The sequence below is a fragment of the Phalangium opilio genome, unplaced genomic scaffold (assembly GCF_054372755.1).
Source record: "Phalangium opilio isolate 3A_F unplaced genomic scaffold, DU_Popi_V2 ptg000105l_1, whole genome shotgun sequence".
Taxonomy (NCBI): domain Eukaryota; kingdom Metazoa; phylum Arthropoda; class Arachnida; order Opiliones; family Phalangiidae; genus Phalangium; species Phalangium opilio.
This window is the reverse complement of record NW_028324207.1, coordinates 769,513-794,984: the sequence shown is the minus strand read 5'-3', so window position 1 is coordinate 794,984 and position 25,472 is coordinate 769,513. Positions and strand designations below refer to the sequence as shown.

General features: G+C 37.8%; 3 protein-coding genes and 1 long non-coding RNA gene across 14 annotated transcripts in view; 3 read left to right on the top strand and 1 right to left on the bottom strand.

The window, feature by feature from the left end:
• The window catches only part of Lgr1 (Leucine-rich repeat-containing G protein-coupled receptor 1), a 123,351-nt gene extending 118,633 nt beyond the window's left edge, over positions 1 to 4,718 (top strand). For 5 of the 6 annotated variants that reach the window (XM_089851873.1, XM_089851871.1, XM_089851870.1 and 2 more), the window contains 7 exons: positions 1,010 to 1,238; positions 1,300 to 1,505; positions 1,574 to 1,940; positions 2,141 to 2,470; positions 2,536 to 2,813; positions 2,943 to 3,079; positions 3,233 to 4,718. In XM_089851873.1, the coding sequence (XP_089707999.1) occupies positions 1,010 to 1,238; positions 1,300 to 1,505; positions 1,574 to 1,940; positions 2,141 to 2,470; positions 2,536 to 2,813; positions 2,943 to 3,079; positions 3,233 to 3,613 (1,928 nt within the window). In that variant the 3' untranslated portion in view covers positions 3,614 to 4,718. The remainder of the gene's footprint in view (positions 1 to 1,009; positions 1,239 to 1,299; positions 1,506 to 1,573; positions 1,941 to 2,140; positions 2,471 to 2,535; positions 2,814 to 2,942; positions 3,080 to 3,232) is intronic. The other variant, XM_089851869.1, reaches the window with a different exon arrangement.
• Positions 4,719 to 5,417: 699 nt separating this feature from the next.
• LOC149625106 (hepatic sodium/bile acid cotransporter-like) lies at positions 5,418 to 8,705 on the bottom strand. The gene is made up of 6 exons (XM_089851879.1): positions 8,109 to 8,705; positions 6,697 to 6,902; positions 6,397 to 6,601; positions 6,057 to 6,317; positions 5,657 to 5,783; positions 5,418 to 5,591 (listed from the first exon to the last, which is right to left on the bottom strand). Exons 1-6 carry the CDS (start codon positions 8,319 to 8,321, stop codon positions 5,539 to 5,541), a joined length of 1,065 nt encoding a protein of 354 aa, XP_089708005.1. The 5' UTR covers positions 8,322 to 8,705; the 3' UTR covers positions 5,418 to 5,538.
• Positions 8,706 to 12,985: 4,280 nt separating this feature from the next.
• On the top strand, positions 12,986 to 21,448 carry LOC149625105 (ecdysone 20-monooxygenase-like). 3 transcript variants are annotated; one of them, XM_089851877.1, is made up of 10 exons: positions 13,617 to 14,717; positions 14,797 to 14,833; positions 16,371 to 16,596; positions 16,788 to 17,028; positions 17,714 to 17,904; positions 18,299 to 18,497; positions 19,216 to 19,372; positions 20,142 to 20,384; positions 20,776 to 21,021; positions 21,104 to 21,448. In XM_089851877.1, the coding sequence occupies exons 3-10, from the start codon at positions 16,392 to 16,394 to the stop codon at positions 21,221 to 21,223; spliced, it is 1,602 nt and encodes a 533-aa protein (XP_089708003.1). In that variant the 5' UTR covers positions 13,617 to 14,717; positions 14,797 to 14,833; positions 16,371 to 16,391; the 3' UTR covers positions 21,224 to 21,448. The 3 variants fall into 3 exon arrangements, with proteins under 3 accessions (XP_089708002.1, XP_089708003.1, XP_089708004.1); XM_089851876.1 differs by lacking the exons at positions 13,617 to 14,717; positions 14,797 to 14,833 and adding an exon at positions 12,986 to 13,558; XM_089851878.1 differs by having other exon boundaries at positions 13,617 to 14,833.
• Positions 21,449 to 23,024: 1,576 nt separating this feature from the next.
• LOC149625104 (uncharacterized) lies at positions 23,025 to 25,401 on the top strand. 4 transcript variants are annotated; one of them, XR_016374533.1, is made up of 6 exons: positions 23,031 to 23,308; positions 23,487 to 23,616; positions 23,704 to 23,909; positions 24,635 to 24,757; positions 24,859 to 25,132; positions 25,206 to 25,401. It is a non-coding gene; the product is annotated as an uncharacterized LOC149625104 (long non-coding RNA). The 4 variants fall into 4 exon arrangements; XR_016374534.1 differs by having other exon boundaries at positions 23,035 to 23,308; positions 23,704 to 23,744; XR_016374531.1 differs by having other exon boundaries at positions 23,025 to 23,308; positions 23,704 to 24,757.
• Positions 25,402 to 25,472: the final 71 nt, after the last annotated feature.

The window sequence follows — 25,472 nt, the reverse complement described above, 5'->3', positions numbered from 1 at the left end:
AACCCCATACCTTAAAAAAATTATTATGCCTACATTCAACGGGATAGAAGTTTCATATTTATATTCCTTTCAAGTTGGTACGGTCGCAGTCTCAACAGGATGCCATATTACTACTCCCTTTTATATAATTCTCTCTGGAACGAGCCATGCACGGATCGAAATAGGAAACTATCCTGGAACTTTAGCCAACTCCTTTACTTCCTAATATATCAAATCAGAAATATATTATTTTGAAGTGTGCTTCCTCGATATTGTGTTTCTGATATTCAATTAGCCAAATGTTTTTAGTTAAGAAGTTTGAACTTCGGTTTGAGTTACTTTTGGGTGTAATTGATAAAAGTAACACGTTTTGTAGCGTGGTGTTATTTGAAAGGTATTTCTGTCCTTGAGATAGAGTATCTTAATTAAATAAAGTGGCCCTAAGTATATACGATTAACGTCTAATACACATCCAAACTTCGCTCAGTATACTGATAGAGTTCTACTTAATATAAATGGTTACTTATGAAGGTTAATAGCAACAAATTAACCTACCGCAATCGGTGGTGTAATTCAGGATGATTTTATTTATATTTAAAGTGCAAGGTGGTAAAAATGCTACTTTTATTTAATTTATGTTGAAATCATCATAAACGCAAATACGTTTAATCTAATACTTCTCTTCAAGCGGAGTAATTGAAACATGATTCTTCCCAACATCATTTTACATTTGGAGCAACGTTGCTAAACAGAATCACGTACTCATTAGCGCTTAATTATTTGTCCCGCGTCTAGAAGAGCTTTGTAGGTTGATTGCTAGGGGATTTAGTACCAAACCGTTATAGAATTCACCCTAGCACCGTAGCACGGTGCGATGCCCATCTGAAGTTTGATGAGCAGGAGAGTAAACAGAAATGGTGAGCCTGGGAAGAGTCATGTTTCATAACTAAAGCATTAAGAGGATACAGAGTGTCATCTTTCTTCTACTATCCCCTCTGGTTTAACTAATTTAGTCCATGGTCTTTTACAGGCTTTGGAGTTTACGAAAATGACTTCTTTCCGAATGAAAATGTTAAAGTATCTCGTACCAATTTTGACGATGGCATATTTCACTCTTCCGTCGCGCCCAGTTACAACGTCGTGTTCATATGTGGGGAAATCGCCAAGAATTACAGAGAAGTTCAATGTTCTCCCGAACCGGACGCCTTTAATCCATGCGAAGACGTTATGGGGAACAGTTTCCTACGAGTTGTAGTTTGGTAATTAAGTCTGCTACTCGCGTGTCTTTAGTCTTATCGTAATCTTAAGTGTTTATATAAGGTTTGTGGTTGTCGCTGCCGTCTTCGGTAATTTGGCCGTTATGGTAGTTCTTATGAGTTCAAGGTTCACCATGAGTGTTTCAAAGTTTCTCATGTGTAATTTGGCATTCGCCGACTTGTGTATGGGACTGTATTTACTCGTAATTGCCGTTGTGGATTTACATACAGTCGGGGTGTATTTCAATTGGGCTATTGACTGGCAACAAGGTATTAATTTTGTTTGTTTATATCTATAGTTCTTAATAATGTTCAACTATGTGTATTTTATCTCTCAGGTGTTGGATGCCAAGCAGCTGGTTTTCTAACTGTATTTGGGAGTGAACTGTCCATTTTTACTTTAACCGTAATTACGTTGGAACGTTGGTACGCCATAACATACGCTATTCATCTGCACAAAAGACTTAAACTCGGTGTGGCGGTTAAAGTCATGGCTGTTGGCTGGTTCTACGCCCTTACCATGGCTACTTTGCCCTTAGTCGGGGTTAGTGGTTACGCCAGAACTTCAATCTGTTTACCTATGGAAAATTCCGATACCTCAGACCTCGCCTTCCTTCTAACGCTTTTAACCACAAACGGTCTGGCGTTTCTTCTGGTTTGCGCTTGCTACGGAAAAATGTATCTTAAAATAGGAGGTCGACATAGGTAAGCGAAACAATTCAATCCCGATAGGTGTTAAACGACAAACGTGGTCTGTCTTAACGACAACCCTAGTCAATTGTTAACTCATAGTTGAACGACTTAAAAGTTTGGGTCGTTCAACAACAGAGAAACAGGCAGTTTTCGTCCTAGATTTTGAAAATAAACTCGTCAGTACTTAGGTAGGCTTTGCGTTCATTTGCTAGAGTTGCCCAACAAACTCGAGCAGCCGCTGCGGATACCACAGTGGCCAAACGCATGGCTATGCTCGTTTTTACGGACTTCGCTTGTTGGGCTCCCATTGCATTTTTTGGAATCACTGCCGTGGCTGGTTATCCTTTAATATCCGTTACCAATTCCAAAATTCTCTTGGTATTCTTCTACCCTTTGAATTCCTGCGCCAACCCATTTCTGTACGCCATCATGACCAAACAATATCGTCGAGATTTCTTCATTTTGGCGAGTCGATACGGTTTCTGTACTCAGCGAGCTTCCAAGTACAAGGGGACTTATTCCTGTAACACGACCACCAACAGGTTGGTTACCTTCCATCTCGCGTAGATTAGTTTGTAGGTGACTTATTTGGGTCAAATGTTTTAAGGGCTCTTTCTTTACGAACTAATTGTCACGTCTCCGCTTCCGGTTACCCTTCGAACGGCGTATTACTGAAAGATAGCGGGTTATCCATGGGACGCAATAACGTCGCCAAGAAGTCAAACTTTGTCAATCACTTATCGAGTCCGAATCTGTGCAACAGAGTGGATGCCGAGAAAAATAAGCACATGTATGACGAATTGAGGCTTAATTTATACGGAGATGGACTGCCATCCGGAAGGTGTCGGTACAGACTTAACCCGCATAGTCATTCCAGACATCATGGTAATTAAACTACACTTTTTATTGCAAAGTAGTAGTAGTAAAGCCATCATGACCTTCAGATGTACCTCAAGGTCAAGATGACTTTTTGAGATTGCTTAGTTAGGTTAAATAAAGTTTTTCCACGAATAGCTCATAAAAGGCACCATCGAAGTCGCTATACGAATAGCGAATACGTCACTTCTGATTCGAAAGAAGACGAGTATTATAGCGAAGAAACAAACCCAGCTCACCTACCCTCACTTAACACAATCAAGCAGCTCCACACGGTAAGTTTATTTACAATTTCGTAACGTTCAACGCATCCTGGCTTTTAGATACTATTAAACGTGGCATGACTCTTGAAACAAAACATTAGACAATTATTGATATTTAGGCCTATTTCTTTCCAATCTCTTTGCTTTCGCTGTCTGTCGGTGTAGAGCGTTGACGTTAGTGACCTCCTAAGTCACAGTTTAAGTCAAACGGAGGACACGTTGGAACGTCGGCAAAAGGACGACCCGATATCGAGATCAGGGGCGTCTTTACCCGAAAAATGTTGCTGGTGCGAAGAGGCGATGGCTCAAAACAAACTACGCGCTGATTTCGCGACGTTCCCCGTAGTGGTTGTGTTTCCTAAAGACAGTAGTACTCCAGCGCTTGGTGACACGCCACAAACTAGCAAAGTAGGACTAGTACAAAACGCGAGTGATTCCTCGGCCGAGACTTATTCAAGCTTTCCGTTACTTAAAATGAACGACGAAGTGCTCAATTATTCAGATACAAATATTTGTTGTTCGCAGACGATCTTTGGTGTCGATTAATACTACTACTACTACTACACGTCCCCCTTTGTGGTGATTCCGCTACAATGCCTTCCATTAACCTAGAACTTGTAGAATTAGCGACTAGGGCTTAAAAGTGAGTGCTCTTTTGCTACCAAGATGTTTTATTTTAACACGGTTTACAGAAAGCTGTAGTAACAGATGTACATGTCTGTAGTTTTATCGGAGCCTGCGTTTTACCATTTTCAGGGAGACTCTATAAGGGTAAGCTGAATCTCACTCGGTTGTAAATGTTTGTCCCCCTTTTTCCGCGCCCCCTATGTTTTCTCGCGTCATTCTGCTCTTGAGTTAGTCTTTTAGTCATGTTTATTATATTCTGAGTCCCTGATTTTATCAACAACGATGAGTCAATGACGTTCTCTTTTAATTAAATGCGCGGAAGGTGTTGAGCGTAGGACTGTTTTGCTCTGAATACCTATCCTCCCTATAAAGTCTCCCTGCCAATTTCTTAATAGCAAGGAGGATGTATAAGAGAGGAGACTGATTGTGGAAAGGGATATAAGTAAAAAATTAACGAGATAGATACCGCATATAGTGGCACGCAACTTCGACGCGCAAGCCGTCACGTGATCGTTGTTGGAAACGATGGATATGCAAAATAGTAATCAATCTCATGAGGCTTCAACGCATGCGCGAGAACGTATACTCTCTCGCCGTGAAGGGGTAGCGGTAACCATGGTAACCGGGGAAAGGCACAGTACCGTTTTATTATCGGGGAACTACTTGCATTTTGTCTGACTTCGACGAGTCTCCCCTCTTATAACATATTCTCCTTGTCAGTACCATCTTTGGGCGAGAGTAAAGAAAGTCCCATGTTTTATAGAGGGTCCATGGCCAAACAGTATTTTTACCTTTTTGCCAAACTTGTGATGGTTGCCAAAACCAAGTACACTGCATTTTTTAACTAAAGTGTAATATAGAATTTCGCCTGCCAAAGTTAATAGATAACGATTAATTCGCTCAAAGTTTCCTAATGTTCGATATAGAGGCAATGTTGTCGGTCCAAAAATGACTAATTTAATATTTGCAATGTTTTCTATATAGGTATATTATTTAAAGTAAAGTATATTTGGTAGATCACTAAGTTTCAGTTGTTTCGTTATTAGCATGCTTCAAAAATACACTACAATTGAAGTACTTAAGGGGTCTTGAATTTTAACAAAATTAAACTTAAGTTTCAAGTAGTTTTATAATCTTTTAAAAATAGACCCTTGTAGTCAACGTTGTTGAGGCAATTCGCAAAGTCCGATTTCCTCCTTTCATTAATCCTATTTTGGGTTTTGTTTACTGCTATCGCAAAAATGACGATGATATAAATCTATAAACATTTCTGTTTGTTGGGTATGAGTCAGTTTGTTCGCTGATCTAATCTATCCACTTGCAAACGCCCTAATAGACGACAAAAAGTGGTCAATCGATTCATATAAAATGTAATTTCTAATTGCAATTACCAAACTGCTACGCAGTTTAAGATGAATAAGTAGTTTTAAGTTCACAAATTTCTACAAATTAGGTTAAAGAAACAACCTTATCGATCCCTGCGTCGAAACAACATCTCTGCAGTTTGACATTGTACTCTAGATTATGTCCTAACTTAGTTGGTTTGTGTTCGTTCAGAAATTGCTTCGGAATGTAAGCTTGCGAAATATTAGTTTCAAAAGATTGCATCTACCTACTCATTCTAAATGAGTGGACACGTCATTTTTGTTTTGCTACTATCTTAAATTTCCAGAATGCCTGACACATTAGTCAGAAAGGAAATCTTTATTTTATGATAGATTTTAGGTTTCAATACAAATATCTTTAACCCTTTTTAAAATACTTTTATTTTAACAGTAGTTACATAGAAATTTAACTTATTTACAAAACTTTTTGTTGAATTAGTGGTGATGGGAATGTTAGGCCTAAATAACTTCTTTGTTGTCCACAATCATCCACTTTGCCGAAGTTCCACTTACTATAAATAATTTTAATTAATTAATTATATTGCTTCCAAAATGTTAATTTCACCTTTGAACTTACATTTTTTGTCCCTTTGGCATCGTTCAATCAGTTGGGATATTCCGTAATAACACATAATGAGTCCCAAAAAACCCGTGCAGGTGACGTCAGAGTATAAACCGATGTATTGTTGAACTTCCCAAATCACCTAAAATATAACTTAATTAATAAACAGGGTGTTTCTGATAAGTCTGCCATAAATTAAAGAGTGTGTCTTTTTTTTGGGTCAAACTGAGTGGAACGTCTCAAATAACATGGGGTCTGTCTAAGCTTTGTCTACGAAGGGATTTCCACACTAAGCCTGTGGGCCCCTTTACAATGCATAGAGGGGTGGTGGCTAGCCCCTATGCCGCAGCTAAATTTATGGCAAACTGGTGAAAAACACCCTGTATGTTATGGGTGAAGATACTTTCGCACTTACTTCTATATTAAAGGACACAAATACAATTGTGAATGAAGTCCCGATACTTTGAATGGCCGTTTCTATCGCTAGAGTTCGAGCAACTTTATGGTCTGATCGAAACAGAAGGGCAACGAAATACGGTACGATTAAACCAGTCCCGAATATTGTAAAGCAAGCGGCGTAGATTTTCCAATGTAATTCTTGGTAGAAATTTGGCTTAATCATGATTGAAATTGCTTGACGCGCGATTAACATCAATACAGAAATGACAACACCGATCTGTATGATTGAAAGTAACCCAACTCTTATACCAAAGGCAAATATAGATAACAGAAAGTAAGGAGGGTGATGTTGTTACCTTCGTTATAAAATCAGCAACCACTCCAAATTTGTATCGAATGACGATGCCCAATCCAAGAATGACTTGCAGTATAACGAGACTAATTAATATCTTTTCATACGGCATAATTACGTTCATTTGCTCCAGAAACCTTCCGTATATCCATAAGTTCAAAGGGGTTAAACCCAAAGATAGGACGCTTGATAATGTCGTCATCAGTGCGCTGTGAAGAAAAAAACACCATTAAATTTATGGGATCTGTATGACAGACCGATACTTAATGCTATGTATTCCTGGTTTATGCTACTAATAATTTACCTCAATGAAACGTCACTTTTTGTTAAATACGACAGAAGGTTCGAATAGCCGCCACCAGGGGCGCAACATAAAATTATTACTCCCGCTCCATTCAATGGGTCCATGTTTAAAATATTAACCACGGTGAATCCTACCAAAGGCATCAGAATAAACTGACCAGTTAATCCCAGTAATGGAGACTTTGGCTTTTTCAAGTGTTCCTTAACCTAAAAAAAATTCAATGAAGGTTTTTGATTCGCTAATAACCACGCTAAATTTTAATAATATGCAGAGTGGTACAAAAAGGATAATCTATATCTATATAAATCAAAGTCCTGACTGACTGATAATCAACGCCCAGCCCAAACCGCTTGCCCTAGAAGACTGAAAATTTGCAGGAACGCTACTCATAAGTAGTAGGCGCGTACCAAGAAAGATTTTTCCAATCCGCCGCCATCTTAATAAATGGCGCCGACGGAAAATTTGCAGGAACGCTACTCATAAGTAGTAGGCGCGTACCAAGAAAGATTTTTCCTATCCGCCGCCATCTTAATAAATGGCGCCCACAAATGTAGAAAATCTTCTCTATGCAACCAAGTCCGCGCGTTTCAACCGATTTCGCAAATATTTAGTACACCGGTTTCCTTTAACCTATAGATGGGCTGAATGGGCTTTTGCGTTCGATTTGTTGCCATCTTTTTAAATGGCGACCAGAAACTTAAAAACTCTTCTTTATCGAATAATATCCGCATGAAATGTAATAAAAGATGTTCCGACGGGCTGACGGGCAACGCTGAGTGCCTTCGCTCCTATAGGGTGCTACAAAAATATTAGTCAACAGTAAAATCTACCCATTCTTTATATCATTTTGTTGGAAGGTCTTACTACACGCGAGCGACGCCGCGGATAACAGCTAGTTATATATAATTATCCTTTTTGTACCACTCTATAGGACCAAGAAGTGATATCTAGTTTATTAGGGAGAAGGTATAAATTCGCCACATTTCCAGCTTTATCTCCAGTCCAAACGTAGGTCCGAGGTTAATCCCCGCCTCTAAATTACAACCAGCATCTCATTGGTTCTTGAAAACTCGCGTCAGCGCGACGCGAATGACGAAAATTACGTATTTTCCGACTGAGGAGAGGCGAAATAGCCCGGCCTCCTTTTACGTCCCCCCTTGTATTTTGAAAGGGGGACTGGGACTATGGCGCGCGAATACTTAGGCATCTCATTTCTTCTCCCTAATAAACTAGATATCGCTTCTTGATAGGACCGAAGACCTTTTCGACGTGAAAAACTCTAATCGTAGCTTGTTTAATGGGTGTCCCTTGTGGCTAAATCGGTCATAGAAGTAACATTTCTGACTCACCATCCCACTCTACTTCGGTCCTACAATTACCCTTTTTACTAACACCCGGTATAATTAACGTACCTTGTTAATTGATATATCACACCCGATAGCCAACATGGCGGCTCCGGCGATGAAAAAACAAACAATATCATGGGATAATTTGAGACTCCTTTTGTAATCGGTATCCAATTCAAATATACCACTCGGTCTGGAAGTGGCATTTAATTCTGACGCGTTGCTTCGGAAGTAAAAATCAAGATCACTGGTATTCGCGACGTGGTAATCCTCATCCATAGTGCACGTATTAAACTGGGATGATTAAAAATTTATTTATCAGATTTAAGTTTTAAAGTCAATGTACTAAAATTTGAAACTCGATACACGCGAGAGTAAAGTTTCAATGGCGATGACGATAGTTTAAATGCTCGCGTTATTCAGATCAACAAGTGTATATATAACGTTTCAAGAAATTATTTATTTTAGTAATTTTATTCTTATATAACATTTTTTAAAATGTTTTTTTTTATCTCTTTCTTTCTTTCTATAATTGGTTGTTTATTTACTAAAACCACCTAGTGGTAATTTAAAGTGTAAGTGCAACATTTGATATTGGTTTAAAACAATAGTTGAAGCTTGATAGTAATCAAAGCGAATGCTGATATTATCAGAAGGAAACGTATCCAGTATGTTAAAGGGATGTACAACGCATTACGTAGCTTATCTTTCATCAAATAATGATCTATTGGGCGTTAGCAGTGCATTTGGAATGAGCGTAGGCAACGGAATGTTTTCGTCGAGTCACTGTTGAAGCAAATTTTTGGCTCTAATGGTAAACGGTGTCTAAATTTCCATGGGATCAAATATTTGAGGGACCATGATAATGACGTTTCTTGTGGTTTCCTTCACGTTTTTTAGGGTTTCCAATAGGTTTGTTAAATCAAATGAGAATTTGTCAGTTTTGGGATCCCAGAACCTTTTGTTTTTCAGATTCAGCTTGACCTTTATAATTGTCCCCCGACATATTTTCCCTTTTTCATAGCTCTCTGAGCTTATTTGAGTTAGACTGCCACTTTCTAAGTTTCATGTTAGCATCTATAACTATTTCCGCTATTTGTTTAGAGAGCAGGAACAACCCTTTTACTCTATCCTCGCCACTGGTTAAATCATCGACATAAAGTCACGTGACATTGCCCAATCACTACTCCAACAAATTGTAACACTACTACTCCCTAATATAGTTCTTGACACGCCCCCTACATTACGCATTGTACATCCCTTTAACAAGTAATATTGCAAAAACTTCGAAATTAACCGTAATTTATAAGATAAACAACATGAAATTTAAACTTACATTTCTACTTTAAATCTTTATTATTCTTTGCACGATTCTGGTTTTTCAAGCTTTTTAACTAATGAGCTTAATATGCCAATGAGACTTTTCTCTTCAAGCGGAACCTTTAAACTACGTTTGACCATCCGCGTCAATTTGCAACCGACAATGATCCTAATTGTTTGTGGCGTTTACAAAACGTTGTAGGACAATTTACATCTATATAGTCAATGCTTCCTCTAACTAAAGGTCGCGACAAACAAGTATCGCGGTTTACTATTCTTTATGACAAACCAACCTCCCATACAATTGACCCTAAAATGCTAAGCCTAACCAAACCTAACTTAACCTATTCTAAGGCAAACACCTGATGAATGCTAAGGGGGGTGTCAAGGCACTACGTTAGATACGGCATTAGTGTCCCTCTGTTAACTATACGCTAATAATCTTTATCTATACATTTTAGGCAATTGTACAAACAATGTGGTGCACTTTCAATTATAATTGAATTTCCCATTCAACGCTAAATTCTCGAATGTCAACTAGTACTCTGTTGGATCTTTTTTTATTTGATGATAGTAAGCTACGGGAGACTGTTTTACATATAATAGACCAACTTGTTGTGAGATAATGACGTCATTAGAGAAGCTAATAGTGAATTCCATTGGGCTGCTCGGGGCGCTCTAGAAGCGCTTTGAGAATTTTGCATTGAAAGACAAATCACTATGCTGATCATTCGGTGAATTAGCGTTAACATTTTGGTGGGAAAAACGGTCCTCTCCGGAAATGATATAGTTTTCGATCGGCGCCTTTTTCTATAATATCAGGGATAGATTTAATTTTAGAAGTAGGAATGGAGAAGAGAGTAATCTGGGCTCGCGACAGAGGTAAAAAAGAATTACGTGTTTTTCGCCGTCCCCATCACAACGTCATCAAAATGTAGTTTAAGTGAGCCAATAAGATAATTTAAACTTTTCGTTGCGTGTTGGAGGGAGGGGCTCTATACTAGGCTATGAGTAGGGCTGAAGTAAATACTAACTGTTCTCCATTCCTACTTCTAAAATTAAATCTATCCCTGATCGGATTTGATCACGAAATAGATTAAATCGCGAGCGATCTCGGAGTAGTCCAATATAATTCGTCTTTGGAAATTAATCTAAAAACGTGTAGGCCTAGCTCATTAGACACTTTGTACTTTGTTATGTTTAACTTTCTCAAATAGCTGTACTTGTTAAACCTAATGTTCAAATTGAAAGTACGTGCGTGTGATAATTTTGTTGGCGCCATACCCGAACGATTTTATGTTTATAGCGCTTTGTTTTCGTACACAGTTTTCGATCTATTTCTTTCTAATACAATGCCAATAGTAAATTGAATTTTGTACTCTCATATCATATGACAATGGAAATAATGTAATTCCAAAATTTGCATTTCAAATTAGCCTATTTTTCCAAACTAAGTCAACGAGGTTTTTGTTTATTTTAAGGTAAGTGGTGGCAAGCGGAACAGATTGCATTTGATCGTTTTGTATTTTAATATTTTTGTTTGTACCTTAATACGCGAGTTAAGGTAGGACTATTTTACATTTTCAAGATGGTGGAATATTGTGTACCTATTATATAAGATCAAGAAGTGAAATATAGTTTACTAGGGAGAAGGTATAAATTCGCCACATTTCCAGATTTATCTCCAGTCCAAACATAGGTCCGGAGTTGATCCCCGCCTCTAAATTACAACCGGCATCTCATTGGTTCCTTGAAAACTCGCGTCAGCGCGACGCGAATGACGAAAATTACGTATTTTCCGACTGAGGAGAGGCGAAATAGCCCGGCCTCCTTTTACGTCCCCCCCTTGTATTTTGAAAGGGGGACTGGGACTATGACGCGCGAATACTTAGGCAACTTACACCTACTCCCTAATAAATTAGATATCACTTCTTGATAAGACTAAGATCCCAGTCAAAACTGATTTGTATAATAACAAATGATACATTGAAATCCTATGAGTATATGATAGCCCTACTAATTCACTATCCAACGATACCTAATACTTGGGGTTACCTCAATCAGGGCTCGAGTAATTAAGCAAATTAGCAAAAGATAATTTTAGTCAATTCCATACCACTTTGCAGTGTTATTACTCTGGTTCTGTAAGAGATACATTGTTACTCTTCGACTACGTGAAACGTCACTATAAATAGTTTACACACATGGAGAAATCATACCATTTAATACCAGAAGGCCGGGCTACCTGCAGAACAAAAACCTGTCTGCTTTTGTCCTCCAGGTAGCCTAGGCCTCCTAGTGTAAATGGTTTGAATCCTCCTTGTTTGTAAACTATCTATTCCCTTTGAAAGCAGCACGTGTATCTGAATAAATATAGATATTTTTGAAAGCGCAAATATTAATCCCTCAGCAAAAATGTAAAAAAATCTGAAAAATGGAAACCAAGCTTAAAAAATGCAAAATATCCTTTGTTTCAAAAAAACGGCCACAATGTTTTTACTAAACGCCCGTATAATGCTAACGAGGCGAAACACACTTGGTTTACTTTTTACTTATATAAAAAAAAAAGAAATCAGCTGTGCCTGTTGCTTAGGTCTCCCAATGCCCTTCAACTATTTTTTATGTAATTTTAAAGCTATTAAGTATGGGAAGGAATTTCGACTTCTTCCCAACAGCCTAGTCTATTAGATTTATATATATAAAAAAAAATATTTTGATACAAGCCTTATAGTGTGAGGAGCAAAAAATTAAGGGGCCTTTTTTTCTCGGTTAAGTTATCACCCTTAAAAAATTATCTAGCTTCGCCCAAATCTAGTGTGTATAAGTGTTTAAGGCTGGTGTGTGTTGATGTATGTGGCTGTCTTTTGGGGGCGGGACCAAGTGACTTCGGTAGTAGATAATAGGGTTGCCACAGTACATGGATATCAAGCGGAACCTGGAAAAGTCAGGGAATTTTGAAAGTTGACATGACATATTGTTTTAGTAATTTCTTATGGTAGAGCATGGAACAACGGATTGACAACGGTAAATACTACCTAAATTACTAGATTCCATGAAAATAAGGCTTTATCAGGGATAGATTTAATTTTAGAAGTAGGAATGGAGAACGGTTAGTATTTACTTCAGTCCGACTCATAGTCCAGTATATAGTCCCTCCCTCCAACACGTAACGAATTACCTTATTGGCTCACTTAAACTACGTTTTGATGACGTTGCTGACGCGGACGGCGAAAAATTCGGAATTCCTTTTTACCTCTGTCGCTATGACCCGCCTCTTCTTTCATACCCCCCGTGGAAGGGGTCCGGGACTTAAACGCGCGCCCACATTACTCTGTTCTCCATTCCTACTTCTAAAATTAAATCTATGCCTGGCTTTATAATAGGCGTATGACATTGCTAGTAACACAACCCTATAATGCCTAAGTATTGGTCTCTGCTGTAGGGGCTTATAGTTACCGCCATTGTCCATGCGAGGCAACATTTGATCTGATTCGAATCTGTGGTTGTCTTGGTGACCAGAAAAACTAAGGAAAACACTCGAAAGAAAATAAATATGTTTTGATAACAGAGAAGAAAAAAAATTCCAAAATCACGAATAGAAATCCTCACAAATTTCAAACTTTTCTATGAAACCTGAAATTAATTTGAATTTTAAAATCATTCGTAGGTATTTCCCGCAGATAGATCTTATAATTAGAAGAATCGTCAAGTAATCACTTGAGTTTTCTTTTCGCCCTCCCATTAAAGTGAATGTAACACTAGTTACGTATGTCCCACCTTGTTTATAGTTCCCTCCACCACTCTCTCATTTAATACAGGCTGGTGGGGAGGTGGTGGTATGCCATATAAGTATAAAATATCTGAATAGGCTCAAGCTCCTCGAACGAGAATCAGTTTGGTAGCATTTTTTTAAAAGCGGGGAATTCAGAGTTTTTTCGGGTGGGGAGTGAATACATTTTTCAAGGTGTGTGTGTGGTGTGTGTGCGTTGAACGCGGCGCCAGTTGCTAGTGTAGTCATTCGCTGGGACGGAGCACATTACAAGTTGGACGCCAACGGTCGTTCGAGAGTTCATTACCATCGCGTTAACGGCCGCCGGTGTGTTTGTTTTACAAAATAAAAATAACAAACAACAGTTACAGTTGTGTTACAAAATAACTACGTCAGGAAATTCGGCGTATTTGTATCTCATTTAAAGGTAAGTTCATCTTTTATTCTTAAATTTTCCGATTTTGAAAATAGATATACAGGGTGTTCCGAGAAAGGGTTATTATAGAACTGAAGTACAGTCACAAGTGTAATCAATTTTGAGTCGAAAATGTTCAATACTTCTATGACATTTAGCCATAAGGGACACCCCCTAGACAAGTTATGATTAAAAGTGTTTTACCCGTGACCCCCTAGCATTGTCTTTCAGTTTAGTACATTAATTAAAGGGGTCCTCCGTAAAACAGTGTTGTTGATAACTTGAGTCCCTTGTGTCAAAATGTCCTTAAAGTTACATTTTCGACACAAATGTTTTTCACTATTCTTTTGAATTCCAAACAATTTGACAATGAAAATCTTTCGGTTATAATGATTATGTTATTAGTTCCGTAAAATGTTGATTTATAGCATATCATAATTGTATAATGGTACTTTACCAGGTCCCTGTCTATTACCGAACACATATAAATTACAAATCATTTTTGTCATTGATAAGTGAATTTTTGACGTTCGGATCCTATTAGAGTACAACTCTTTATTAAATTACTATAAACTAGCGACAGACTTTTAATCTGTTATTAATTTAGATTTGATCACAAGAAGGTATTGTTTAAAATTCGTTAAATATTTTTCAAAAATATAATAAAAAACATATTTTGGCTAATTTCCGACGATGTTATGTAAAATAGTATGGTAGCAAAATGACAAATTACTAAGCCCAACTCGAGTGTGGTTTTTCTTACAATCCCTATTCCGTCGGTATTCTAAGCGGCAGACTTATTTGATTAGATAAAGGCGACCAATCGTAGAACCGGCTTAAGTGCCTCTCGCTAGGAATGTCTACTTATTTAGAACCAATACAAGGACGAGCTTGCTACAAACAGATACAAATACGGGTACGATTACGGGTATCTACTATAAACATAATTAGCTCTGATTCACTAGACAACCAAGTATCTCTAGAACCAACTCAGAGAGATTAATGAAGGCTAGATCAAGTTTCGGAGATAGACGACGAATTTTCACAGTTTATTGACAGGGCCCTGTCAAAATTTCTTGTTCTCTTAGAATTGCTATTACTCTCGCGTTCAGTCCACCGTATACAGATTTAAAAGTTCATCAACTTGCAGACGACGCCCTCTGTTTTAAAAGTAGACTTAGCTTTTTTAATGTTTAGCTGTAATTATTGTTTTTTTTTTTTTTTCAAATTATGTAATATATGGTACGCAGGTGATGTGCAGCGTTTGGGACTTATGGTTTCTAGCTGGTACGTTGAAGTTGACTGTTCAAAATTTACCTGCCCACTTAGCAAATTAAAATTAACTATCTAAAATTTATCGGCCCAATGAGCAAATTTAAAATTAACTATCCAAAATTTATCAGCCCACTTACCAGATTTAAAATTAACTATCCAAACTTAATCTGCCCACGCTTAGCAGATTTGAAATTAACTATCCAAACTTAATCTGCCCACGCTTAGCAGATTTAAAATTAACTATCCAAACTTAATCTGTCTACTTAGCAAATTTAAAACTAACTATCCAAAATTTATCTGCCCACTTAAATTCAATTGATTAGAATTTTAAACGCGGTAATTAAAATTTTTCCCATATGTAACTTCAAACCTCGCTTCAAACTTTTCATTCATAAATAGTTTCCACGACAATATAATACTTTTATGTCTTCGACCGTTTAACTTCATTTTCCAGTTAGTTAATAGTTAGGTTATAGCACTTTAAAGAGTTTAAAGACAAAAACGATGGCCCCCGTTTATTACAAAGTAGATTTCCCTCCTTTTCCTGCCAAAAAACAACAGAGTTCACGACCTACCCAAGACCTTAAGCGTATTTAATTTAGCTAAAACGGTTAATTCCTACTAAATTCCATACTAAACTTTATTTATATTAGTGAGAATATAATTTTTGAATTGATTTCTACATATTCTAAAACATTGCTTTAAAAACGTATTTACTTTAAGATAGTCTATGGAATGTTAGTGAAAAATATTTTAGTTTTCACATGGTTTTGCTTCTACTAAACTGTAACCAAAGCTATGGTTTTTGAACCGTAACATTTTTTCGTGAAGGGTGCAGTAAGTTTTCACTTGTACTTACCCCTTTTAAAGAAGCAAATCCATATGGTAAGGTTCTTTGGCCCCTCTCGCTACGAACTGAACATAATAGCGTGCAGGCCCCGTTATATGATACGTCTAGACCCAGCTGTAGACAGTAATTCACCCACAAACCGTCCGGTGAATAGAAATTCCATCGTTGTACCTAATACATTGTCAAGTAGGGGACTATATGGTTTACGATGGCTAAATCCGAACATAAAAAACCAGGGAAAATTCTTTTGAATGTGCCCTGTTTCTTTCATGAAGAAATTCAAATAATTTATCATAATGGATAGTCGCGTATTATGAATATTGAATACTAGATATTTTTTAAAAAAACAACAATGTTGGATTGTTATTTATTGAATTTTATTAATTATTAATTTATAGGTTAATTGGTAAACTAATAATGCGCACGGTTGTACTCCGTCAAGTTTCATAAAATTTACTTTACCTATTTATTCCGTCGGTGGTTTCGCGAACTTCAGATGGAATAAGTTTCAGTCTAATCTTTCCCGCGCTGTGTATTTACGTGATTTTCGTTTGATAGAATAATACGACTGTCGCTTTAAGTTAGCCATAATTTTTAATGAAACATCTCGGTTAAATTTATCCATTTATTCTACGAGTTATTATTGTAATTTATTTATTTTTTTTTTTTTTTGAAATTCGTATTTAAAAATTTTTTCAGAAGTAATTAATTATTTCAAGTATGTTGAAAATGATACAAGCTTCGCGTAAATGGAAACACGTCATTAGCTGGAAGAAAACACGACAAAAAACAGTACTTGTATCGTCAAAGACACTCGAGGGAGTTGACAATATTGAATCACCTCCTCCTAAACCGTTTGAAGATATACCGGGACCAAAACCGTCAATTCCATTCATCGGGAACGGATGGCAATACTTTCCAATTGGTACATAAACACTTAAATCGATAGCCCTATAATACTCTCCATAAATATGGGTCTGCCAACCAGGAGACGCCCTCTATGATAAATACGCCTTAAGGACAAGTTATTCGGGTGCGACTCAAACTTATAGAGAGTTTTGTAGGGTTATGCTTAAATCTAAGACAATTCTTCGCTGACATCGTGTGGATCCGCAGTTGGTCGTTACAGTTTATTTAAGTTACACGAAGCCAACGTTGACAAGTACCGAAGATTCGGCACCATTGTCAAGGAGGAGTATCAATGGCGTCGACCCATAGTTCAAGTTTTTGATCCGGAAGACTTTGAAAAGGTTTTCCGAAATCAGGGAAAATATCCTGTTCGACCGGTGATGGATTTCGTGTGCAAATATCGTAAGGATCAACCCGAGAAATATGAATCTCCCGGATTGGCTAACTCGTAAGCCTTAGGTCTTTATAGTTTTACACTTTAATTGCTAAGAATTTATTCTTCGAGAGGTAAGTCACTTAGATTACTTCACTCAATTAAAGGGACAGTAGCGTTTATAGGGATTGTAAAGAAGGCATCGGCTTGTGGGCTAAAATTATTTGAAATACGTCACGCTCACCATGTGACGTAAAGATACATAGACCCCATACGGATTGGGACTGGACACTAGTCCTGCATTTTTTTCGCGATTCCCCGAAGTGGTAGTATTCTAAATAAAACGAACTGAGATTCTTTGGACCAGGTTTTTCCTCAGTCACGTGCCTATGACGTATTTCAAAACATTTTATCACTGACCGATGCCTAAGCTTCTTTACGTCACAGTTCCTTTCATTTCGACTTTGGAGAGATTTCAGTAGGCTGAGTAGTACGTCACACCCTCCTTACCACGGTTCCGGCAGCCATATTGGTTTGTTTCAGCTTTCCTTCTGCATTGAACCCACCAATATGGCTGTGTAAATTATCTCACGAATCTTACTTCTTTCGCAAACGAAATCTCTCTATTATAAGGTTTTGGTAGTTATTAAATTATGCCGCGAATTCTCCTGACTCTTGAATAGAATCTGAGTGGCTTGCCTTTAGGTATTAGCAGGATCGAGTATTTAAGCCTAATTATTAATTTCTGTGTTTACAAAAGCTTGGGTGAAGAATGGTCTCGATTACGTTCAAATTTGTCTCCGGTTTTATTAAAAATGAAAGAAAATGATACGGCATTGAGACATCTTAGCGAAATTACAAACGACATGGTCCTTTTAATAAAATCTTCGAGAACTAGTCGAAATAGCGTTGAAAACATGCAAAATTTGCTGTACAAAGTCGCGCTGGAATGTAATTATTACCATAAGCCTATGATAGTCTCCATAAGTATGGGTCGAAAGAATATTGGCTACGAGCGCGTACCCTTTATGTAGGGGGGGGGCGTCTCCTGGTGGCGGGTTTTTCGGAAACCGAAACCATGATACCCTATTGTGATATCAATCTCTACCTTAACCCGACTTGACCACAGAAAAATCCCACCGTATGCCTCCTGCCTCCCGTTTGCAGAGTAACCTTTGAACGTAGATGGCGCTGTAGTCTCTTTAATTTTGTCTCGGATGGACAATACCGATACTGGAAACCCATACTTATGCATTATAGACTTATTTTGCAATATTTCTAAATACTTACCGAATTGTATCGCGTTTCTAAAATCTTATTATTATTTGTTATAATTTAAATACAGGCATCTTTATGATGTGTTTAAACAAAAGATTAGGCTGTCTTGATAAAGGGGAGAGCGTTGGTCACGCTTTCGAAATGATTCAAGCAGCCAAGGACACATTTGATGCTTATCAAAAGCTTTATTATGGTGTACCACTCTGGAAGAAATTTGCTACGCCTGCTTACAAGAAACTAGACAAGGCCGAGTGCATCATTTACCAGTAATAAATACTTTCTTTTTTGTAAATAAAATGATTCATAGTAATACCCCAGATACTGATATCAAGGATTCATTCGCGTTACTAAGAATATGGGAACTCTGTAGTGAAAGGGGGGCAGAAAATATAATCAGTGATAGATTTAATTTTAGAAGTAGGAATGGAGAACGGTTAGTATATACTCGAGTCCGACTCATAGCCCAGTATAGAGCCCCTCCCTCCAACACGTAACGAAAAGTTTAAATTATCTTATTGGCTCACTTAAACCACGTTTTGATGACGTTGTTGACGGGGACGGCAAAAAATACGTAATTCCTTTTTACCTTTGACGCTATAACCCGCCTCTTCTTTCATACCCCCCGTCCCGTGGAAGGGGGTCCGGGACTTTGACGCGCGCCCACATTACTCGGTTCTCCATTCCTACTTCTAAAATTAAATCTATCCCTGATATAATAGAAACTTTTCAAAAAAAAAGGTGGCGTAGTATTGATATAGGATTAAGAAGGAACATTTACAGGGTAAGTGGACACAGAGACGTTTTATAGGGCTTCAAAGGTAATAGTCCTGCACCAAAGCCATATCTTAATTTACGTCTTTGTTCTCCAAATACCCATTAATGTTCCGTCTTTAGAAAGCAAAGTAGTCAAACACTAGACTCTATTTTGGAACATGAATGAATTCTTGCTCAAATTATTATGGTTTTAAAAATTAATAATCTCAGAACAGTATCGTCGTATATGTCCGGTGCTCTACAGGCGAAAGATCAAACTAAAAGCAATCATGGTCCGGTTCTAGAGAGTTTACTTAATGTGGAATCATTGTCCGATCGTGAGAAGACACTTACGATTGTTGATTTCATAATTGGAGGAGTTTTTACGGTATGCTTAGGAAAATATTTTCTTTGTTTTGTAAATTCCGCAACCTTGCTACTTCAGAAAAAACTTCCTGTTTTTCTTGTTCTTATCAAAACTATCAATGCGTGACTTGTGAATCATTTTAAAGATAAACATAATAACCATAACAACAAACGTTATTTTCAATTTAAAGGAACTGTAATAAAACATCGGCCGGTGGGTAAAAATTATTTGAAGTACGTCACAGGCACGTGATTTGGGAAAGGCGTGGTTCAAAGAAGCTTAGTTCGTTTTAGTTACAGAATTACCATTTCGCGGAATTGGCGCAGCAATCTCGCGAAAAAGAAGGACTAAGTATCCAGTCCCACTCCGTATGGAGTCTTTGGATCTTGGCATCACGTGATCAAGGAAGATGGAGATAAGGAAGTTTGGTCAGTATAGGAATCTCTCTTCACGAAATGTAGCAGGTCACATGACTTATATTCGGCGTTAGTTTGAACTGCGCAGTCTCGGTTGGAAACCAGTAGTGCCGCCTATCCTCAGCACGATGCGCGAGAAAAGTGCGCACATGCACATCCAAGCCGAAAACGGGATTTTTGGGCGACCGGAGTTATAGCGTTACACGAAACTTCCCTATCTCCATCTTCCTTGACGTGATGCTAGTGACGTATTTCAAATAATTTTTACGTACTTGCCGTGGCCTTCTTTTTAGTATCTTAAAAACACATAGCCTTACCGCACTTTGAAGTGATATACTTATTGTTATCATGTAACTTACGCTTGTATTTTATAGGTGACCAACTCTCTCTGCTACTTACTTTACCATTTGGCGAGAAACGCTGACGTTCAAGAGAAACTTTACAATGAGGTGTCTCAAATTGCTACGGATAAAATTATAACTAATGATCAAATGGAGAATTTAAAATACTTAAAAGCCTGTGTTAAGGAAACCTTCAGAATAAGTCCAACTGTACCGGGAATTATGAGGATTCTGCCTAAAGATGTTACTTTGTCCGGTTTTAATGTACCAGCCGGTGTAAGTACTGACATCGTAAATGAATAATTATTTAGCCAATGGGGGCAATTCTTTTGACTCATTTTGGAAGTTATCACTAGTGATAACTTGGTTTTATCACTAATTCTGTAAGTTATACACCTGTCGTATATCAGTCAGTACTCGGTTCTGAATCTGAAAGTTCTCAAATCATGTGACGGGAGTTTTTTATCATGGCCCAGAGCTAACGACATGATCCTTATCGCAAATCAAGGTGATGAATTAGAGAATACCAAATGATCACACTGTCGATAAGGTAGCGCGCGACAAAGTTTATCACTTGCGATAAAAACGAAAAACTTAGAGAATTGCCGCAATCGCGCCCCCATACACTCTTTTTGAAATTTCCAATTTTTTATGCTCATTTTTAAAGACTGCCATATTCTGCCACTTCATGGTGACCTGTAAGTTAGACAAGTACTTTGAAAGACCAAATGAATTTGTTCCCGAACGTTGGTTAAGACAAACGGGAGCCGTGTCCCATCCGTCGCAATCAAACGATAATAAAATACCAAAGTCCAATCAAAACCCGTTCGCATTGTTGCCGTTTGGATTCGGAAGTAGAATGTGCGCTGGACGAACTTTTTCGCATTTGGAACTTTGCGTCACGGCTGCTAAAGTACGCTTAATATTTCATAAGCTGATTAGCGCGTTAATTTTGGTTGTTTTTCACATCAAAATTATGTGCTTTTTTCGTACAGGTAGTGCAATCGTTTCGTATGGAATGCGGTGATTTGACCGAAGCGTCAGATCTTAATTTAAAACACGCCTTCATTGTTGTCCCTTCGAAACCCATAGTTTTGAAATTTATTGATAGATAAGATTTATATCAAAATTTAAATATTCTAAATATTAAATTTAGGCTTAGGAAATTATTTTTGTATAAATTCTATTTATATAACTGTAATATTATAGTTTTCATAAGATATTTTATGGGAAATATTAACTATAGATATTTTAGATGTGGCCTCCGAAACATCGGTCTGTCTATAAGCCGAAGAATAGTAGTCTTTTTAAAAAGAGTATTAAAATGTTTATAATATTTATTTATTTGTTTAATTAATGTGTAACAAGTTTTTTTGTAAATGCAAATAATCAATTTTAAAGCGTGAAACGTCATATATTCAAGGTAAGCACTTGGCGGAGAATGAAAAACCAAAAAGGGCATCTGATTTTCGATTCTAGAATTAATCTTTCTGTGTCTTTCCGATTGAAAAAAAAAATTAAACGACCTGGCCGTAGCCCGGCCTGGTACCCCGGTAACCGCATTGGTACCAGCGTCGGGCGATGGGTTTGATCGTTGCCTACGTTAATCAAGGCCTGTGCGTGGTGGCTTCGAAGGGGGGGGGACTTTTAAGAAACGCGACTTCTTATTTTCTACCTATTTTAGCGCGAGATTTATTTGATAGCGATTTCCACTGACTGCTCCAAAGAGTGCTCTCAGGGTTAGGATGACGTTACTGCCCTCAGCGAGTTTTGGAGAGAATAGTTTCGTCAGTGGAACACGATCGAGAGGTCCGAGCGCGCTCTGAATAATCAAAATTGGGGCCGGAAACGAAATTGTAATAAAGTTTGTATATCTTGACGCAAATGGGCTGAAACCAATTAATAGACTTAACATTTCAATTAATTTACAAAAATCTATTTTGAATAATGATCGACAACGTCTCTGATATAATTATTGGTTTTAGGAAGAACCGTAATATCTTTAAAGTAATGATAAAACCTCGTATTCTTCATCTTCAGAACTTTAAGAAGATGATTCCAGAAATAAATAAGCATAAGCGAGAGCCTGTCTTCTATGAGATACCGCATGGTCTCGAGCACCGTCGCTCCATCGAATTTTTCAGAGCACGAAAGAGCAATTCTCGGGCAGTTTTTGGGATCAGTGGAAAACGCGATTCTGGGCGAGTGTTGCACTCGTGTTCCCAGTGGCGGACGAAAACGCGCCGAGACTCCCGAGAGTACACTTAGAGTGCTCTAGTGCAGTCAGTGGAAATCGCTATGATAGCTGGACCGAAACGGGCGCGAAAATGAGTATTTAAAATTCTTTAGGTCCAGCTATTAGCACCTCAGGTCCAGCTAATAGCGCCTCAGGTGAGAGAATTTGGCAACTTAAATTGCCAAAATAAAAATAAAAATCGGCGCCGCGCACAGGCCTTGATTAACGTAGGCAACGGTTTGATAAGCTAAGTTGGCCGTGCCGTGACCAGGCTAGGAAATAAGACAGGTTTACAGGTCAAAAACCAGTTTATTAATAGCTTGGACCACTTTTTTTATTCAAAGCCCGAGGGTCACTGGTCCCAATGACTAGTTGATTAATTCCTACTTTTATGAAAAATTGATATGGGGACCTCTTTAATTATTTTCATTTTAACATAAAATTCGACTCCAGGAGTCCAGTTGTGTATACAACCCTAAGCCGAGAGAGATTTTTTAGAAGAGAGAACGACCACAAGTCCTGGGACCAGTAGAAAAATAAATAGGGGAAGGGTCACTGGTCTCGGGACCAGTTTCATATTTAAGACATCAGGGGTCACTGGTCCGGAGGACTAGTTCAGAAATAAACCTTATTTCCAAGCCTGGCCGTGACGGACGACTTTCGGAATAACGGAACCATAGAGGAGGTATTCCAAGAGTCAAATATCGACCACAATGATCATTCTCGTAATGCACTGCCAAAGGCTGGCTGTTCTTTAGGCGGGTTATACTCCCCAACTTCCTGTTTAAATAAATAAAAAAGATGGCTGCCTTCGAATCGTACTCGTAGTAGCTCGTAGAATTAATTTAGATGCAGTTTGAAGATTTTATATTTAATTCTATGCGACTAATGTTTTTCAGAACTATATGTTTCAACCTTCTATAGTTTAATTTATTTGTTTTAACATCACCGAAGCGAGAGAAACGTAAGTATTTTGAATAACAATTGTTTTTCATGATAATCGACTAAGGCTTAGGATTGTTTTCCTTGCGGTTTCGCGTTATTAAATACATATTTTGCATTTTTAATTAAGGGGAATCATTCTTAAATGCATAGTTCCATTGTTAATTTAATTAAAATTGAAAAAAACTACATAATTTCAGATTTTTCTTAACTACGGAGCACTGAAAGCCGTTGCTTATTGCAGTTTCAACGAACATCAAGAAGATTAGGAGTTAATCATTACACCCCCCCCCCCCCCGCCTTAATCAAGTCAAATTAACTCAAATAACGGTAAATAAACGTCATAGTAATTGAAACTAATCTCATTTTTATCTGAAACTCCCGTCAGAACATACTAACCTTGCATGTTTTTTTTAGGCTAAAAGATCTTCATCCCGTTCCGTTTCCACTGAAAATTTGTAAATAATTGTTATTAATTGGAGCATATCGGTAGCGGCAATATGTAACATGATTGATAGCCACCATTGTCATTATGACTTGATGATAAGGGGTGGGGCGAGAGCCTTTCGCCGCAAAAACGTCTCTCAATGGCGTAGGCTGTCTATTTAGCGCAAGTAGACATGGTAGTTTCCTATTTGATGATAGACAAAGCCCCGCCCATACCTTACCTTTTGTAGTTGTAAATAGACCATGCCCCGCCCTTACCTTACCTTTTGTAGTTGTAAATAGACCATGCCCCGCCCTTACCTTACCTTTTGTAGTTGTAAATAGACCATGCCCCGCCCTTACCTTACCTTTTGTAGTTGTAAATAGACCATGCCCCGCCCTTACCTTACCTTTTGTAGTTGTAAATAGACCACGCCCCGGCCATACCTTACCTTTTGTAGTTGTAAATAGACGAAGCCCCGCCCATACCTTACCTTTTGTAGCTGTAAATAGACCACGCCCCGCCCATACCGTCTGTAGTTTTAAATGCTCCACGCCCCCATGACTTCAACCCTCTTTAATTGGAAATGATGAAGCGCAATTAGTACTATCGTGGGCTTTAGCTATTTAGTTCAAGGATGCACGGGAGGTTCTTATTTTCTGTTAGACGATGAAGCCCCGCCCATAGCTTCTGTAGTTAGTACTAGACCACGCCCCTAGATTTCGAGCCACTTTAATTGGAAACGATGAAGCGTTGTTAACGATTATTGTTTAAAAGTTCCCTATTTCCCTCTTAAAGGGACACGAAATTTGAGTATGACACAGTCAATTAGAATAACGTCACAGACTTTTGCGAAATCATTATACTCATTTAATTCCAATTCTTGCTCTATAGACTAAAATTGCAACCTCAAATTTTCAGAAAAGTGGCCAACTTATTGCGTTTCTCATCATTGGTATATTGCAAAAGAGAGCCGAGTGTAGTTGAAGGAACACTCTAGACGAAGCTGAAAACTCTTTGAAAGGAGGTAACGCGGTCGAAAAGGTTGGTATTTAAAGGGACACGAAATAGAATAAGAATTAATGTTCAAATGTTGGAAATTAATTGGAACCAAAAAGAAGCAAATCATATTTTATTTCCTGCAGTTTCTTTTGCAAAGAAGGCTTCACCGGTGAATAAGAATTCTTTGGAATATGTCAAAGGCACCACGTGACTCCATGATACAAAGACTACCCAAGGAGTGAGATGGACAACAAAGTCCTTGTTATTCACGAGATTGCAACGCCGATTCTCCGAAGTATTAGTTTTTCGAAATAAAACTAACCAAGCTTCTTTGAACCAAGACTTTCTTTCGTCACGTCCTTATCATTATTTTCAACTCGCTGATGTCTTCTTTTCAGACCATTTAATACAACTACGGTGAGGTTTTTATTATTTTTAAAGTGTACATAATAGCTTAACCGTTAATTTGAATAATCTTAAATTGTTTTAGGTTTCCTTTTACAAAGGGTTTCACCGCAACACAATCCCAACCAGAAAATCCAGTTTTTCCCACTAATCTTGTGATTGATAAAAATTTATGGAACATTAATCGTTATTTTTAATTCTGTTTGTTTCAACCCCTTATGAGCCTGATTAAATGAATTTATTATAAGATTAAAATTAAAGAAATTTTAAAATAGTAGAAATTTTCCGTTTTCTTGCAAAATAATGAATCTAGAGTTTTCAATAAAATATTTAGAGTGAAAAGAGAACGCTG

What these genes read in the sequence shown, in the direction of transcription:
- LOC149625105 (XM_089851876.1), top strand. Translation starts at nt 16,392, where the DNA reads ATGTTGAAAATGATACAAGCTTCGCGTAAATGGAAACACGTCATTAGC. An exon ending in ATGGCAATACTTTCCAATTG is followed by an intron (nt 16,597 to 16,787) that starts GTACATAAACAC and finishes GTGGATCCGCAG; the next exon opens with TTGGTCGTTACAGTTTATTT. An exon ending in TAATTGGAGGAGTTTTTACG is followed by an intron (nt 19,373 to 20,141) that starts GTATGCTTAGGA and finishes TGTATTTTATAG; the next exon opens with GTGACCAACTCTCTCTGCTA.
- LOC149625106 (XM_089851879.1), bottom strand. Translation starts at nt 8,321, where the DNA reads ATGGATGAGGATTACCACGTCGCGAATACCAGTGATCTTGATTTTTAC. An exon ending in AAAAGTGACGTTTCATTGAG is followed by an intron (nt 6,602 to 6,696) that starts GTAAATTATTAG and finishes TTTTCTTCACAG; the next exon opens with CGCACTGATGACGACATTAT. An exon ending in TTGTGTCCTTTAATATAGAA is followed by an intron (nt 5,784 to 6,056) that starts GTAAGTGCGAAA and finishes GTTATATTTTAG; the next exon opens with GTGATTTGGGAAGTTCAACA.